We start from the raw sequence: 16,156 nt of genomic DNA on the forward strand, positions 1-16,156 counted from the left end.
CATATTTGCAGACCTTGTCTTCTTGCTGAAATTTATTTGTAACCCCAAATCAATACTCGTCAAGATTTTGTGGTCATTTGCTGCCATGCACAGAGTTTTGAAAAATTTGAGTTGCTCCCAGCTGAGGTTGAACAAGGTGAGGCTCTGCCTTCTCCTTTCAGCTCTCACACTGTAAATAGGTATCTTTTTGGAGGTTATTTAGTGACATGTTTTTCATATATTTGTGCTTTCTCTTGGTGATTTTGCTGTTTAAGATGGCCCCCAAGCGTAGTGCAGAAGTGCTGTCCGGTGTTCCTAAGTAGAAGAGGGCTGTGGTGTGCCTTGCGGAGAAAATACGTGCATTAGATAAGCTTCCAGCAGGCCTGAGTTATAGTGTTGTTGGCCATGAGTGTGATGTTAATGAATCAACAATATATATTGAATAAGGTGTCTTTAAACAGAAACACACATAAAAACAAAGTTATATATTGACTGGTTGACAAAAATGTCAACCTGCAAGAGGCTTACGAGATCCTAACCCTGTATGTTCCCTAGGAGCAATGGCTAATTCACTGTTCATGTGACTTTGCAGAACATTTCTGCTATCCCAAATAACCAGAATCGACTATATACGCAAACGCTGTGGTCTGAATGTGTCCCCCAAATTCACGTGTTGAAACTTAATGGCCAATGTGATAGTATTAAGAGGTGGGGGCTTTCGGAGGTGATTAGGCTGTGAGGGTGGAGCCCTCACGGACGGGACTAGGGCCCTTATAAAAGGGCTTAAGGGAGTGGGTTCACTCCCTTCCATCCCTGCCATGCGAGGACACAGTGTTCCTCCCCTCTGGAGGACGCAGCCATCCAAGCTTCATCTCGGAAGGGGACGCTGGGCCCTCACCAGACACCTAGTCTACTGGCACCTTGATCTTGGACTTCCCGGTCTCCAAAACGGTGAGAAATAAATTTCTGTTGTTTATAAATTACCAAGTCTGTGGTATTTTGTTATAGCAGTACAAGCAGACTAAGACATACAAAATAAATTCCAGAAGTGGGATTCCTGGGTCAGAATAAGCTCTCTTCCAACCAGCATTGTTTGAGAACGCCCCTCTCCCCACCTGTTTCCTTGCACTCTTAGCAACTTTCTGATCTCTGATTTTTGCCAGTGTTAGAGGTGAAAATGATATCTCATTGCAGATTTAATTTGCATTCCTTTACTAAGGAGTGAGATTGATCATCTTTTCCTAAGTGTAAGAACCATTTCTATTTTCTTTTATGAGAACTCTCTTCTGCTCATTTTTCTTTTGGGTTGGTCTTTTTCTTATTAATTTATATATAATTATATATATTTTGTATATAATTACATATATTTTCTCTTTATATAAGGGCGTAAGCTTGTTATCGGAGTTAAAGTATTTTTTGGCTGAGTTTGTTTCTTGATTTTTTGACTCTGCTTATCATGGCTTTCACATTGTGCAAAAAATTCTCGTTGTAGCTAAATTTATGAACCTTCCCTTTTGCGGTTTTTGTTTTGCATCATACTGAGAAAAGCTTTCTCCCCTCTGAAATTGTTTTAAAAAAATTCTCCTTTGGTTTTGTCTAGTGCTTTCATGGTTTCACTTTTTATGTTTAAATCTTTATCCATCTGGAATTAATTTTTGTGTAAGTTGTGAGATAGGATCTACCTTTTTTTCTTTTTCAGATGGCCACTCATTTATCCCAATTAAATTTATTGAATAATTCAGTTTTTCATTGATTTGAAATACCTACCTTTACCAGATACTAAAATTATTAAGGGTAATTTTTATTCTTGTAATTTCCTTGTTATTATCTCAATTTAAACATTTTTGCCACCAATATCTTATGTAATATTGCTTCTATAATAGGAATACTTATTAATTTAATAAGAAAAAAGAAAAAGAAACAAAAGATTTTTCACTGATTAAAAAATAATTTTATAACAAATTAATGACTATATGCTAATGACAAAACCCAAACGATGGAGAAATACTAAAAGAAAATGTAAAAGAGTCCCTCTCATCCACCTTCTGCAACACCATTGCTTTTCACGTGGGTGAATACTGTTAACAATTTGGTGTTTGTTCTTCCAAACCTTTTAAAAAATATGCTTTTACACACACACACACAGACACACATATCATAATCACATTGCTGCCCTTCATCTTGCTCTTTTCACTTGGAGATCTTTCCATATCTATACAAATAGACCCACCTCCCTTTTTATAATAATAGCTTATTTTAAATAGCTTATAATAATAATAATAGTGCCGTGTTTGGTTGTATCTTAATTAATTAAACCACCCCAAATAATGAGCATTTAATTCCAGCTTCACTCAGCTACCAATAACATTGTGATGTACACTGTGTGTTTATATCTTTAACCACGTGGGAGCATTTGCAAGGGGCAGGTTCCTGCTAGTGGAGTTGCCAGGTCAAGTCGTCTAACATTTGGAGAGTGCCAGACTGACTTCCAAAATACTGCCAGAAGATGCCCATTTCCAAACACTTTCACAAACACTGGAAATCTTTAAGTTTTTTCCAAAAGGTAGGCAAAAAATGGTTTGTGTTATTGCAGCTGGCATTTCCTAGGTGGCTGGTGAGATTGAGCATCGTATCTCCCCGACTAGTCTTTTCTTATACATTGATGGGGTGTGTTTGAACCTGTGAAACGTTGTTCAGGGAAGTAAAGGTAAACTACTCGCTAAGGACAAAAGGGAAAACGCAATGTGCCCTGAGCCAGTACAGTGGGAATGCTGCCCACGTCCTGCATGTGGGGAACTGGAACACCAGGGGTTAGAAATAGAAGCCCCAGGCCCAGGCAGGGTGGGGTCCAAGTGGACACTGAGCTGTGGTCAGGAGGCAGGGCTTCCAGGTGCTCCAGCTCTGCGTGTGTGGCTTCAGACCAGTCCCCTGCCCTCTCTGACCCTCAGTTTCTTCATCTGTAGAATGGGAGATGGACAGCTGGTTTGAGAGCCAGGTGCCCACGTCCCAGGGCCCCACCTCCTCTCACCTGTGCTCTCAGTGAAGTTCCCCAGGCTGAGGATGTCGTTGAGCTCTTGGTAGTGGTTCTGTTTAATGTAGGTGGTCTTTTCTGGCGTGTCCTGCAGCTGCATGGTGACCTCTTCCAAGTCTTTATCCAGCTAGAAGACAAAGTCTCCAGCTGAGTCAGCATCCTCAGCACTGCCCCTGTCCCAGCCCTGGCAGCCAAACCTCACAGGGCCGGGCCTCTGCCTGGCTTTGGGCGGGGCGCTGAGAGCCAGGGTCCGCTGCATCTTGGGGAGGAGATGCAGAAGGACCTTGCCAGCTCCTGTTCAAGGAGAAGCTATGATGAGGGGGACCTGTGCTTTGCAGTTACATGTTCCATGGTGGCTTTGGCCTTGATGGAGCAGCCCAGCAAGCCCAGGGAGGTGGGGCAGGGAGAGGGGAATAGCTCCGGCTCCGGGGTTGGCCAGGCCCAGGTACAAACCCAAGGCTGCCCCTTGCTAGCTGTGTCCTGGCTTGTGAGAATAGAGTCTCAATTTCTCCATCTGTAGAATGGGATAATAACAGTACCTACCTCGAGGGGGGGTGTTGTGAAGATCAAATGAGACAATGCATGGAAAGTCTGGCCCAGTGCCTGACACCTAATAAGGGGAACCTGCTACTGTAATAATTATTACTGATACCTAACAGGACCCTCAGTGGGAAGCACCGATGTGCAGGGCTAGTCAGCTCTGAGCCTCACGCTGTCAGGGGGACTCAGACCAGCAGGGGCTCACCCAGAGTTAGTCAGGATGGGCTTCACCCCCAGGGTATAGAGAAATCAGGTACAAGTTCTGGGGCAACTGAGTCCCAGAGAAGCCTGGGAAAGGTGTGTGATGGTGGTGGTGGGGGGTGGTAGTTGGGGTGGGTGGCGGGCATCCTACTACAGAAGGCAGGAGACCTTATAAACTGTGAAGTGCTGTCCTGACGTCAGGAGCACAGCCATTCAATTAGAAATTAATTGATGAGCTTTCACACGGAGCCAGAGAGAGATACCCTTTTCTATGTGACTCAAACGGCAGGGCTAGGATCAAAGGGTGGGAGAAACAGGAGGCCAGATTGTGACTCAATTTCAACAGTGGCTTGGGTTTCCTGAGTGAGTGAACCCATCAGTGCTGGAGTGTGCAAGAAGTGAAAGGCACAGAGACATGTTATTACTAGTCACAGAGAGGTCTGACCCTAAGACAGAACCTGCAGTGGCTTTGGGGGCCAGACACCTTTCCTGCTTTGCTCTGGTGGCTGACGGCGGGCTGCCCCATCCTAAAGCAGTCGTCCTTAGGTACACAGACATCTGCGCAGTGGCTCTCTGTGGCCGACTACTGTGAGCCCCTCCAAGGGCTGCCAGATGTGGCCAATAAAAATACAGAACGCCCAGTCCAATTTGAATGTCAGATAACAATGAATCCTTTTTTAGTATAAGCATATCCCAAGTATTGTATGGAATATACTTATGTTAAAAAATATGATTGGCTGTTGATCCGAAATTCAGATTTAACTGGGTATCCTGTATCTATCTAATCTGGTGACCCTGCATCTCATTTCTTCCTCGCAGCTGTCCAGCTGGAGACTACATTTCCCAGCCTCCTCTGCGGCTAAGCCTGCTCGTGTAAGTTCTTGCCAGTGTAACTGGAGCAGAAGCAAAATGTGTGCGCTTTTCGTGTTACTTGCTTAAAAGGCAATCCCTCGAGTGGACTTCCTGCCTCTTCCCTTCCTGACACTGAGAACAGGACATGCCTTCCGCCCACCTTGTGCAGGTGGGGAAAACACCCTGGGAATGGCAGGAAGCCCGAGGGAAGGAATCGAGTCCGGCCATGACCTTGGGGAACAGAGCTGCCCAATGGGCACCTTCTCCTCAGGAACATTAGATGAGAGAGAAATAAACATATTTTTTTTCTGGGCCACTTTATTTTGGGGCCTCTTTGTTCCAGCAGCTCAGCCAGCACCCTAACCAACACACTTTCCTCTGTCACTTTCCTGTCCCTGCCCTGAATCAGAGTTCCTTTATGAAGGGAATGCACAGCCCGCAGACCATGGGTCTGGTCATACCCCCGACCCAAAGGGAGGGGTGGAGAAGAGGAAGGTAATTTGCTTTCCCCTCCCTGGTATAGAAATAAGTCCAGAATTTGAGGTGTGGCTGGGGCACAAAGGAATCTGAGTGTGGCCTCTCAGGAATATTGGAGAACCAGCTGAGAACTCTCAGGACAAAGGGCAGGTCTGCTGCAACACCTCTCCCTCCTGAAAACTTTCTTTTCATTTCCTCTTCTCTTCCTGTACATCATATACATGTGGGTGGATACTGGGTTGTGTTGGGAGAGTGAAAAACAGAGAGAGAGAGAGAGAGAGAGAGAGAGAGAGAGGGGAAGGGAGAGACGGACAGACACCGACCTAGGAAGGTACTATGACCTGGGGCCTTACATATCTCTGCGAATTCCTTTCTTTCTGAGGGTGGCTTGAGTCAGGTATTGCTGGACTCCAGGAGCCTGGGCCAGGTGGGCAACAAACTCACGTCCAGTTCTGACAAACCACCTCTATCTGTTTTATGTGTTAGCGCTAGTTCCTGTAGCCGTAACCACAGCAGATGGGACTGAGTGGCCGGAAGGTCTGGAGGAGACCGGAGGGCCCCGGCACCAGGTCAGAGGGACTCAAGTGGCAGGAAGGGGCCCCGGCTACCAGGTGCGGAGGGAGGTACCTCTGTGATCTTCATTCGCAGGCGATGGTTTTCCGACTGTAGGCCCTCCAGGCGGGATGTGCTTGCTTGGTTCACACTGGTGACAGAGGTGGATGTTTTGGAATCTTCTTTCTTCTGATTCTGAGTGAACTGGAATCGCCTGTTCTGAGTTGCTGCATCTGGGTTTGTTCTCAGAGTGATGAGCTGAGGGGACAGAGGTAGGGGTGGGATTGAAGAGAGAGCCCCGGGTCCTTCCTCCCGTCCCCCACTGTTGTCCTCCCTGCAGGTCCTGCACTGGAGGCAGCAGGGGCCCCAGGAAGGCCACGGGCTGAGAATGAGGGGACCTGGGCTCAGGCCAGGCTCTGCCACTCGCCCGTGTGTGACCTTGGGCGGGTCCCCTCCCCTCGCTGAGCCTCAGAGTCCTTCCTGGCCAGTAGAAGTCTGGTCTCCTGGCCATGATGCCACCTGCATCCCAACGGTCCTGCAGAGGCCCCCGGGGTCCCTCAGGCCTAGCTCCAGCTCAGCCTCCTCTGCTTTGATCCTCGGTCTCTGTGGCAAATGAACTCTGAGGCTGACAGTGAGAAAAACGGTGTCATAGAGGAAAGTGAAGGCTTCTGTTTGTTAGAATCACTGATGAGTTTTGGGGACAGGCTGGTAACTAGCTCTGTCACTGACAAAAGCAGGTTTTTGTTTTTATTTTATTTTTATCAGTTTAAAGCAACACACGTTTATCATCTCACAGTTTCTGTGGGTCCTGAGTCTGCACATGGCTGAGCTGAATCCAAAGACGTTTTTTATATAAGACAAAAAGCTGTCACTTGACCCTGATCTTACCCATTTATTCTAGAAACACCTCTGGATCAGGGCAGGCTGTGGGCTCAGCCGTGGAGAGCTGAGTGAGCCGCGGCCCCTGCCCACCAGGACCTCGTGGTTCAGAGGTGCAGGGTGGGGATGAAGAAAGAACTCAACCTGCGCCAGGACAGAAGGTATCGGGACAGTGTGCCCCCCACGGGGCCGTGGCCTGGGCCGGGCTCTGGGGAGGGACTGGAAGGACGGTGGGGATAAGAGAACTCACGGGGGAAGAAAGGGCACAGCAGATGCAGGGCCCAGCAGGCCCGGGGCTCAGCGCACTCATGGGGAAGGGCAGTTTGGATGGGGGACAGGATTTTCTGGGGCAACCGGAGGACACCTGAGGGTCCCGAAAGCCAGCCCGACACCAGGGATTGATCCTAGAGCCAGCAGGGCAGTGAGGAGCTACTGGAGGGAACAGAGCAGAGTGGCGTGATCGGAGCTGGGCTTGGAGAATCATCCGGCATCTTTTACAGGATGGAGAGAGTGTCAGAGTGCAGCAGAGAAGCCATGGCCTTGGCTTGGAGCCAGGCCAGGTGTGGCCAACTAGAGGAGAAGGCAGGTGTACACACCAGGGGTATCCTGGTACAGAGCTGACAGCGCCTGGGGACTGACTGGGTGCCTGGGAGGATGGAGGCACCATGGGTAACCTGTTTCCCTAAATGGACCCCTGGTAATCTCTCCTCTCCCCCTTCTCTGGGACGCCCCCCACCCCGGGTCTGTAACTCCTTCCCCACTCTGTTTCCTGACCCGTCCTTTACTCCTGAGACCCCCTGAGGCCACGCTTCCCCCTGCACAGACCATCCTACGGCAGGAGGGTCCTGGGAGGTCAAGGCCTCTGGTTCTCCTGCCTGCTGCTAGGTGAGATGATGTTTGAAAAATATCTCTTCAAGGTGGTCCTGAAGGTCAGCCTTTTGAATAAACGGAAAATGTAAGTAGCTATTAAAAATGGTTTTTTTTTTTTTTTTGACCCACTAATACTACTTCTGTGACTCTACCTTAAGGGAATATTTGAAAACAAGGAAAATATGTTAGGCAGAAAAAACTGTTCATTTATAATATATAAAAAAAACCTGCAAACAACTGTAATGCTCGCCAATAAGGGATCAAATGGATATGCAAATTATGGAACTTTCCCTCAGTGATGGTTATGAATGTGGGAAAGTACAAAGAACAAAAAGGTAAGTGAGAAACGCAAACCACAAAACCACATGCATGTGTTATAACCGTATCTTAAAAAGTATTACCTCCTAGGCATTAAAAAAAAAAAAGATTGGAAGGAAACATATCCTTATATAAATATAAAAAAAAATACCCAAACAAAACATTACTAATGATTATTTTTGAGTATTGGGACTATGGGAGATTCTGAAAAATCTGGCTTTTACTTCTCTGCATTTTTTTTTTGTTTGTTTGTTTGAGACAGAGTCTCGTTCTGTTGCCTGGGCTAGAGTGTGGTGGCATCAGCCTAGCTCACAGCAACCTCAAACTCCTGGGCTCAAGTGATCCTCCTGCCTCAGCCTCCCGAGTAGCTGGGACTATAGGTGTGCACCACCATGCCCGGCTATTTTTTTCTATTTATGGTAGAGACGGGGTCTCACTTTTGCTCAGGCTGGTCTCGAACTCCTGACCTCAAGCGATCCTCCCACCTCGGCCTCCCAGAGTGCTACAATATAGGCGTGAGCCACCGTGCTCGGCCTACTTCTCTACATTTTCTAAACCTTCTATAACATGAGTTGTCTTCATTGTAAAGAAAGAATGTGTAAAACTTTTAGAAAATGCAGAAAGCCCAGCAATGCCCTTGTGACGGAGGCAGAGGCTAGGGTGGTGCGGGCCCCGCCCGTACCTTTGGCACGAACACCAGGCAGAGGGTGATGGTGCTGCAGAAGATGATGACCAGGGCCACGATGCAGAACTGCACGTTGGGCTGGTCCCGGGTCAGGAAGGAGACGGCGGCCCCGATGATGCACATGATCCCCACATTGTAGACGCTCATCCCGATGTACTTGCTGTCGTTGAGCGCGGGGATGCTGACGTTGCGGGTCTCCCAAGCTAAGAAACAACCGAACAACTGAAACGGTGAACAGAAAGGGGAGACGGTCGTTACCAAGGGGCAGCACACGCTCGCTGCTCGGAGAAGCTGCAGAACGGGGACAGGAGTGGGAACAGAGGGTTACTCAGGGGGTGAGGCTGGGGGTGCTTTGCTCTCAGCCAGGTCTTCTGGATGTCACCATAGGTCTCCACTCCTGGTCCTGAGCTGAGTCCCACCAAGGAAACACAGACTGGGGATGTGACAGTTGCCCGGTTCTCCTTCACCCCCATGACTGGTGCGCACACAGACCCACCCAGCGGAGGCCACAGTGGGAAGGAACTTTGGATAAGATCTCAACCTCCTCCCCTTACTCTCTAGAACACTAAGGCCCAGAGGTAGGGAAGGGGCCTGCCCAAGGCCGCACAGCAGTAGGTGGCCAAAGTAGATTGTGTCTGTAGTAGTTCAGGCCAGTCTTTTTTTTCCATTAAACTAGGCAGATCTCGTGTGTCAGGAACTTCTATTATCCCCTAGAGCACACAGCCACGCAGAGTAGAGACTACATTGCCCAGCTTCCCTGGAACTAGGTGTGGTGTATTATTAGGTTTCGGGAAATGCCTGTAAGTGGAGGTGGTGTGTACAAGTTCTGGGAAGTGTCTTTAAAGGGAAGGGGTGCTGCTTTTCCTCCTTCCTGACAGCTGGAGTGGAATGTGATAGGTGGAGCTTCAGCAGCCGTCTTAGACCACAAAGGCATCTTAGACCATGATGTGGGAGCCGTGTAATGACAATGTGGGGGCCACAACATGCAAGGAGCTGAGATTCTGGGAGCCCTTACACCAGCCCAAGACTGCTCACCTCTGGACTAAGTGTATGTGAGAAGGAGATTTCCTCTCTTCAACCACTATTATTTTGGGTTTTTCTGTCACTTGCAACTCTACTCCTAACCAATAGATCTCTTAATAGAAATGGACAGGGTTGAGGCCAGCTGTGATCCGCAGCAGGGTGTTGAGGTTTAGGCCTCTTGGGTGGCAGGCTGCGGGGGCAGTGCAGTGGGCGGAGGGCAGAATGGTGGTGTGACAGGCAGGAGAAGAGCCAAGACCGTTGACTGACACAGGGACCGCTGCTTCAGTGTGGCTTCTCCAGGCTGTTTCACAAAGGCCCCTCTTCCCTTTGGCTTCGGCAGGGCAGCTCGGGGCATGTGACAGCCTCATGAACCATTTAACATCATCCTGAGGACCTTCGTTTCGGGGTGATTTAGCTTGGCAGTATGATGCTGTGTGGTAGAAGGGGGCTGGACACAAGGCCAGAAGATCTGGAATCTGCTCTGCCAACTGCTGGCTGGGTAACTTTGGACAAGTCATTTTACATCTCAGAACCTCAGTTTCAGTGTCTGTGAAATGGGAATAAGAATACCAACTCACAGGGTTTCCATGTGGATGAAATGGGATGGATGCAAAAGCACTTAGTAGACTGAAATGTTCCATATAAAGACAAGTTCAAAGCTATTTTGTGATTGATATTATTTTATACAACCATGATTGTTTTCCTCTCTTTTCTTCTTTATCCTTTGTCTAAATGTGTTGGCTCATGGCCTGATTTATTCTCTTTTTAAAATTCTCTTTAATATGGGGAACTAGAAGCCCAGAAACCAGATACTGAGCGAGGGGAGGAAACTGATGTGAAACTGTGGGAAGCCTATTTTATGCCGGTTCCTTCACACGCCACCCCTTCGATCCCACGGTGGCTGTGCCATCTTGAGGAGGAAGCAGAGGCTTGGCCAGGTGAAGTGACCTGCCTGGGGTCCCATGGCGTGAGTGCCAGGGCTGGAGGGGGGCCTGGGACTCAGGCCCCCTGACAGGGAGTTAGCGTGCCCTCCTCTCGGCCATGCTGCTGATGCGCCACCAAACCACCGGGAGAGTCTCCACCAGTCACAAAACATGGGCAAGTCCGGGGACCCGGGAGTTGGCTGCAAATCTCTGACACTCTGAAGAGTTGTCAGGAGGAAACAGTAACTTGGTTCTAGGCCTTCAAGGAGTAGAATGACAGTTCACGGGCATAAGTTACACCGAGTCAGATTTCAGGTGAAGATCAGGAAGAATTCTCTAGAAAAGCAACCCATCTGTAGTGGGTTGAATGGTGGCCCTAAAATATATGTCTACACTCTAATCCCTGAAAACTGTAAATGTGACCTTATTTGGAAAAAGGCTCTTTGCAGATATAATTAAGGATCGTGAGATGAGAACATCCTGGGTTATCTGGATGGGCCCTAAATCCAGTGACAAGTGTCTTTGTAAGGGACACGCAATGCACAGACTTGGAGAGAGGAGGAGGCCATGTGAGGGCGGAGGCAGAGATTGGAGCCATGTGGTCACAAGCCAAGGAATGCCTGGAGCCACCAGATCCTGAAAGAGGCGAAGACGGATTCTCCCTAGAGCCCTCAGAGGGAGCACAACCCTGCCCTGACTTTGGACTTCTGGCCGCCAGGGCTGTGCATGCTCTTTCCAGCCCTGAGAGTCTGCGGTTCCGGAACAGAAGGGGTAGGGGTAGGGGTGAGATTTTAGTCATAAACCCTAAGGGCCAGGAGGGCTGGGGACAGTTCCCTGCACACACTCTAAATGGCAGAGCATCTGTGCTGTCAAATATAGATTTTATTCACATGAGCTGGCTGAAGGTATTAGCTGCACTGGAAGAGATACAGTCATCTCAAACCACTTTTGGAAGTAGGTGGGAGAAGATAATGAATGATCAAAACATTACAGATAAATCCAGTTTAAAGATGTCAATATGATTCACCACAATGTGATTTCACGGAGTCTCAGAGTCAACGAACAACAGGCTGGAAGGATCCTGGAAAGAGTCTAGTTTCACTCTCTTTATTTAATAAGGGTCAGAGGGAAGCTCAGGTCATCGGCACAGTAACTTTCCCACGACAGAAGCTTGTCCTTCTCAGGGGGCTCCATGACATCTGCAGACACTGCTCCCTGTTATACAAAAATCCTTCTTTACAGGGAGTTGAGGTCTGCCTTCTGGAAACTTCTGCTGCTGCTAATGGCTCTGCCCTCACGTCTGTGCCACTCATCTCTGACAACTCTTCTGAGTTTCTGGTGACTGTGTTTCCCGAGTGTGTTCTTACCCACACCCAGGACCTTTGGGTGGCCCTCAAGTTCCCATTTCCACTCTACGCATCTCCTGTGGACACCTCCAAGGTCATTACCTTGTGGGGCCCATATTGCAGCCCAGCGGTCCTGTTGCTTGCATTGGGGGGAGGTCAGAAGATCTCTACAGAAGCCACAAGGAGGTCTCAACTGGGATGAAGTGGGGAACAATCTTTGCCTAGTGTCCTCCAACACATGCCCTTCTGGTGAGGCCCCTTGAAGGACACAGGATCAATCACTAGAAGTTCTCTGAAGCAGCAGCAGGTAAGAATGCATTTGAGCAGCACAAGAAATTCCAGGTGATTTGACTTTGGAGAGGGCTTCACACAGAAGTGGATGGTGGATTAAGTTTCCTGTGGAAAGATCCGAGGAGGGTGCAGATGCCAGCTTCGTGCCACTGGAAGGACTTAAGTGGAGCGTGGTTTACATGGGATATGGGAGAGGGGATTCAAGGATCAACCTGGGCTAAGGTAGGGTGGGGCTGACCTTTCAAGACCTTCCTACCTTTGAAATTCCACGATTGTGTCATGTAGCCTTGGTACGTGATCTTCGATTTTAACAGATGAGCAGAGTGGAAAGAGCGCTCGGTGCAGAGATCGGAGGTTACCAGGTAGCCGTTGGCAAATCATTTAACCTCTCTAAGGCTCACTTTCCTCATTCTCTAGAACAGGGGTGATTCTACTCACCCCATTATATAAATATGGATGGATTTAGAGAGGATCCAGTGAAATGCAGGAGGTGAACACACACCAGATGTCGACAGACTGCTGCTCCTGGGAGCAGTACAGTGACAGCTATGAGGCACATTCACAAGTTTTGGGGTTACTCTCTGGTTAAGGTCTTGATTCTGCCATTTACTAGCTGGGTGATCGTGGGCAAGACACCAAGCCTCAGTGTCCTCATCAGTGCAATGGGGATATTATGTGTCTACCTCACAGGGTTGCTGTGGGAACCGAGATAGCATGTGGCAGACACCGGGTCTGGCAGAGAGTAAGAGCTTAATCATGGGGGCTCTGTTTATTTTTATGCTGACAGAGGCCCCTGGGAGAGAGAAGCCTGACAGAGAAGCGTCCCCCCAGCTCTTTCTCCTGCTCTGCACCTACCATGAGAAGCCCTTTGTAGGCATAGACAATGCCAAGCCAGATGGTCATGTGGGTGTTCTCACAGTGCTCCAGGAGAGGGCGGATGGAGATGTCCCGTCCTGCTGGGTCCGGCTGTGCAAAGAGAAAACAGACACTCCAGGAATGGCATCGGGCACCTTTCCAGCAGCTGGGTCCCTATCTGAGAGCCCTTTTACCTCCCATGAGCCACAGCCAGTGCCACCACCCCGGAGGCCCTTTGGACCCCACCTCTGTGTTCCCAGGCTGTGGGGCTCAGGCTTAGCTAGCGTTGACTACCTTCTGTTTGTCGGTTGTGATTCAACCCTGCACTCCAGTTCTCTGCGTTCGTCATGCCTCTCCAACTTGGACCAGAGCTCCTGAGGGTAGGGTCACTCCTGTGCCCCTAGTACCTAGCACAAGACCTGGCTCAGGGTAGGAATCTCTAACATTTGTTGACAGAGTGCGGGTGAGAATGAGGCACAAAGTTAGGTCGGGAGCCCTTCAGGTGTCTCTGGAGTTAACTTAGGGAGCTGGAGATGCACTGGCCAGCCCAAGCCTGGGGCCTGCCACGCCCTTCTGAGGAGACTCTCTTGCCTACTGCCCCCATTACTGGAGCAGTAGAGGCAGCCATGTTATGTACCACATGACCCATCCTCGGCCAGAGCTGATTGGACAAGGGATGGGCACTTGACCCCAGGCAGCCAATCCAGAGGCTGGTCAGAGAGGTTTCCTTGTACAAAGTGCTCTTCCTAAAAAGGGGTGATGGAGAGGACCCTCCCCAAGCACGTCCTCTCTCTCAGGAATGTGAATTGGGAAACTCAGGGATAGAATCAGCCAGATGGTGGCAAGAGGAGAAAAAGACACCTAGGGAGTGAAACAATGCCTACTATACATTTATTTTTTCTGGACCATTTGAGCATAAGTAGCAGATATCCTGATCCTTCACCCCTGAATACTTCAGCATGTATTTCCCAAGAATAAGGAGATTCTCTTACACAACCACACTTACCAAATTCAGGAAATTTAACACGGATGCAGTATATTATTGAGTACACTATCCATTTTCAAATTTCACTGATTGGCCCAGTAACATCCCTTAAAGCAATTGTGGTCTTTCCAAAGCAGGATCTAATATAGGCCCATGCATTGCATTTACTTGTCATCTCTTTCTGGTTTCCTTTGATGGCAAACAATTCCTCAGTCTACTTTGGTATTTCATGTCATTGCTATTTCTGAAGACTCCAGGTCAGTTATTTTGTAGAATGTTCCTCGATCTGAGTTTGTCTGAGTGTGTTTTCATGATTAGATTCATCTTATGCATGCTTGGCATCCAGGATTGCCAAGGATGCATAAATAGGATTCATGTCAGGGGTACATGATGGCACTTTGTGACATTACCTGTGATCACTTGGTTGAGGTGATGTCTGCCAGATTCTCCACTTGAAAGGTACCATTTCCCCTTTGTAATTATTAAGTAATCTGTGGGAGCCACGTTGAGACTATGTGAGTGTCCTGTTCCCCCACAAACATTCACTCAGTGGTTTCAGCATCCATTGATGATTCTTACCTGAGTCACTTACTATTTTGGTAGCTGCAAAATGGTGATTTCTGACTCTACCGTCACATTCAAACACTTGGCATTCTCCAGCAAACAAGAGCCTTCCTTTTCTCCCCTTCATTTATGTATATCAGAATGGACTCATGGGTTCCTTTATAATTCAACATCTTATAATCCCTTGCTATCATTATTCATTTTGATGCTTAAATTTTTCCAGATTTGGCCAGTGAAAAACTTCTTAATGTTGCCTCCTGTGTTTTTCTGCCATGGAGTCAGCCATCTCTCTGAGGAGTCCTAGTTCTTTTTAGTGGATGATGGTGTTTAGAAACCAAGATCTAGGCACTTGGTGTTCTCATTGTTTCTAGGGTATCATTACTCCTAGGCTCTGTCTATTATTAGTATCAATCTACAGACAGCTATGGATAAAATCAAACACCAGAGAGTTCTTGCTTGCCTCCCCCCAGGCCAGATTCGCATCACTCTTCTCCCACAGTGAGATCCCTGGCTTCCAACATCAAAATATTTACTCACTTGCTCCATCCTACAATAGACACAAAATAGTTTCAGAATTGATATATCCATACAACTATCAACAAAAAAAGTTAGTAAAGTTGAAGATTTCTTTGCAAATCTGTTTGACTTTAGAATAGATCCCATTAAGGGTTTAGTTTAGTGTCAAAGAACTGTATTCAGAATGTTGTGTTCTGATGGGGTTGCCCTGTTGAGGCCCAGGGTGAAGCCATGCCCTGAGGGTAAGGCGTGGGCATCCCCAGGGTCAGTCACTAGGAAGAAGAGGTACTTTGATGGGACCCAGGGGTAGGAGGCAGGCCTTAGGCAGGAGGAGGTTGGAAACCCTAATTTTTTTCGCCCTGCTCTCTAGGCCTAGCCCTTGAGGCAGGCGATGGTCTGTGTTCCTGTGAGCTGGGAACAATGGTGCTCCCATAGGGAAGCAGGAAGGGCTGGGAGGGGTGGGGCCGGTGGGCTCAGGCCATTTTGTAGCCAGATCATCCAGCTGCATGTTCACTCAGGCTTAATTTCCCTGTTGCTGTCCCAAGTCACAGAAAGCCTTAGCTCGGCCTCTTTGGTTCCCTGGGCACCCAGTCCACACTTGGACTGGAGTGCTAGAGGGGACAGCAGGGTTCCCTGAGGCCTCTGCAGTGAGGGACATCCCAGGGGAAGCTGATCCTCAGAAACCAAAGTCAGAGTGGCCAAGGCCAGAGATGTCCCCCCAGTGCTACCCACCCGGGAGCTGGGCTGCACTTTACTAAGGGTAATGGGGGTTCCCTGACATCCTTTCATTGTTTAATTAAGGAGACAGAATGGGCTCGGTCCTACGGTCAACAGTGACTTAGTGGCAGAATCTGGGTTTCTCCAATGTCTAACGATCAAGCAGACATCAGAATTCAGTAGCATGGGCCTGTTACGGTCATGCGTGAATAGCAAAGCCATTAAGGATGATTGTATCTGTTGTACAGTGAAAGGCAGTGATTTATGATGGAATCTTAGATTCTCATAGTAGAGGACTGGTTCTGTCATACCCGGCTGTTTGATGGAATGAAACTCTCTTCCTGGGAACCTGAAAAGGCCTGTCTTATATATCCCAGTGAGAAGAAGCCACCCTGTCCTGTTCTTAGTGAGATGGTTGCACCATTCTTTTATTTTTATTTATTTTATTGGAGACAGGGTCTTGCTCTGCTCTGTCACCCAGGCTGGAGTGCAGTGGCACAATCATAGCTCACTGTAGCCTTGAATTCCAGGGCTCAAGGGATCCTCCTGCCT

At 48.4% G+C, this 16,156-nt stretch overlaps 1 protein-coding gene across 1 annotated transcript in view; it reads right to left on the reverse strand.

Annotated features, from left to right (window-relative positions):
- GABBR2 (gamma-aminobutyric acid type B receptor subunit 2) overlaps positions 1–16,156 on the reverse strand; it is a 366,525-nt gene that overhangs the window by 6,684 nt on the left and 343,685 nt on the right. The window contains exons 14-17 of the mRNA XM_069474472.1: positions 12,823–12,933; positions 8,382–8,606; positions 5,708–5,890; positions 3,008–3,137 (exon numbers count right to left, since the gene is read on the reverse strand). Coding sequence (XP_069330573.1) covers positions 3,008–3,137; positions 5,708–5,890; positions 8,382–8,606; positions 12,823–12,933 — 649 coding nt within the window. The remainder of the gene's footprint in view (positions 1–3,007; positions 3,138–5,707; positions 5,891–8,381; positions 8,607–12,822; positions 12,934–16,156) is intronic.

The sequence above is a fragment of the Eulemur rufifrons genome, chromosome 7, assembly GCF_041146395.1.
Source record: "Eulemur rufifrons isolate Redbay chromosome 7, OSU_ERuf_1, whole genome shotgun sequence".
NCBI lineage: Eukaryota > Metazoa > Chordata > Mammalia > Primates > Lemuridae > Eulemur > Eulemur rufifrons.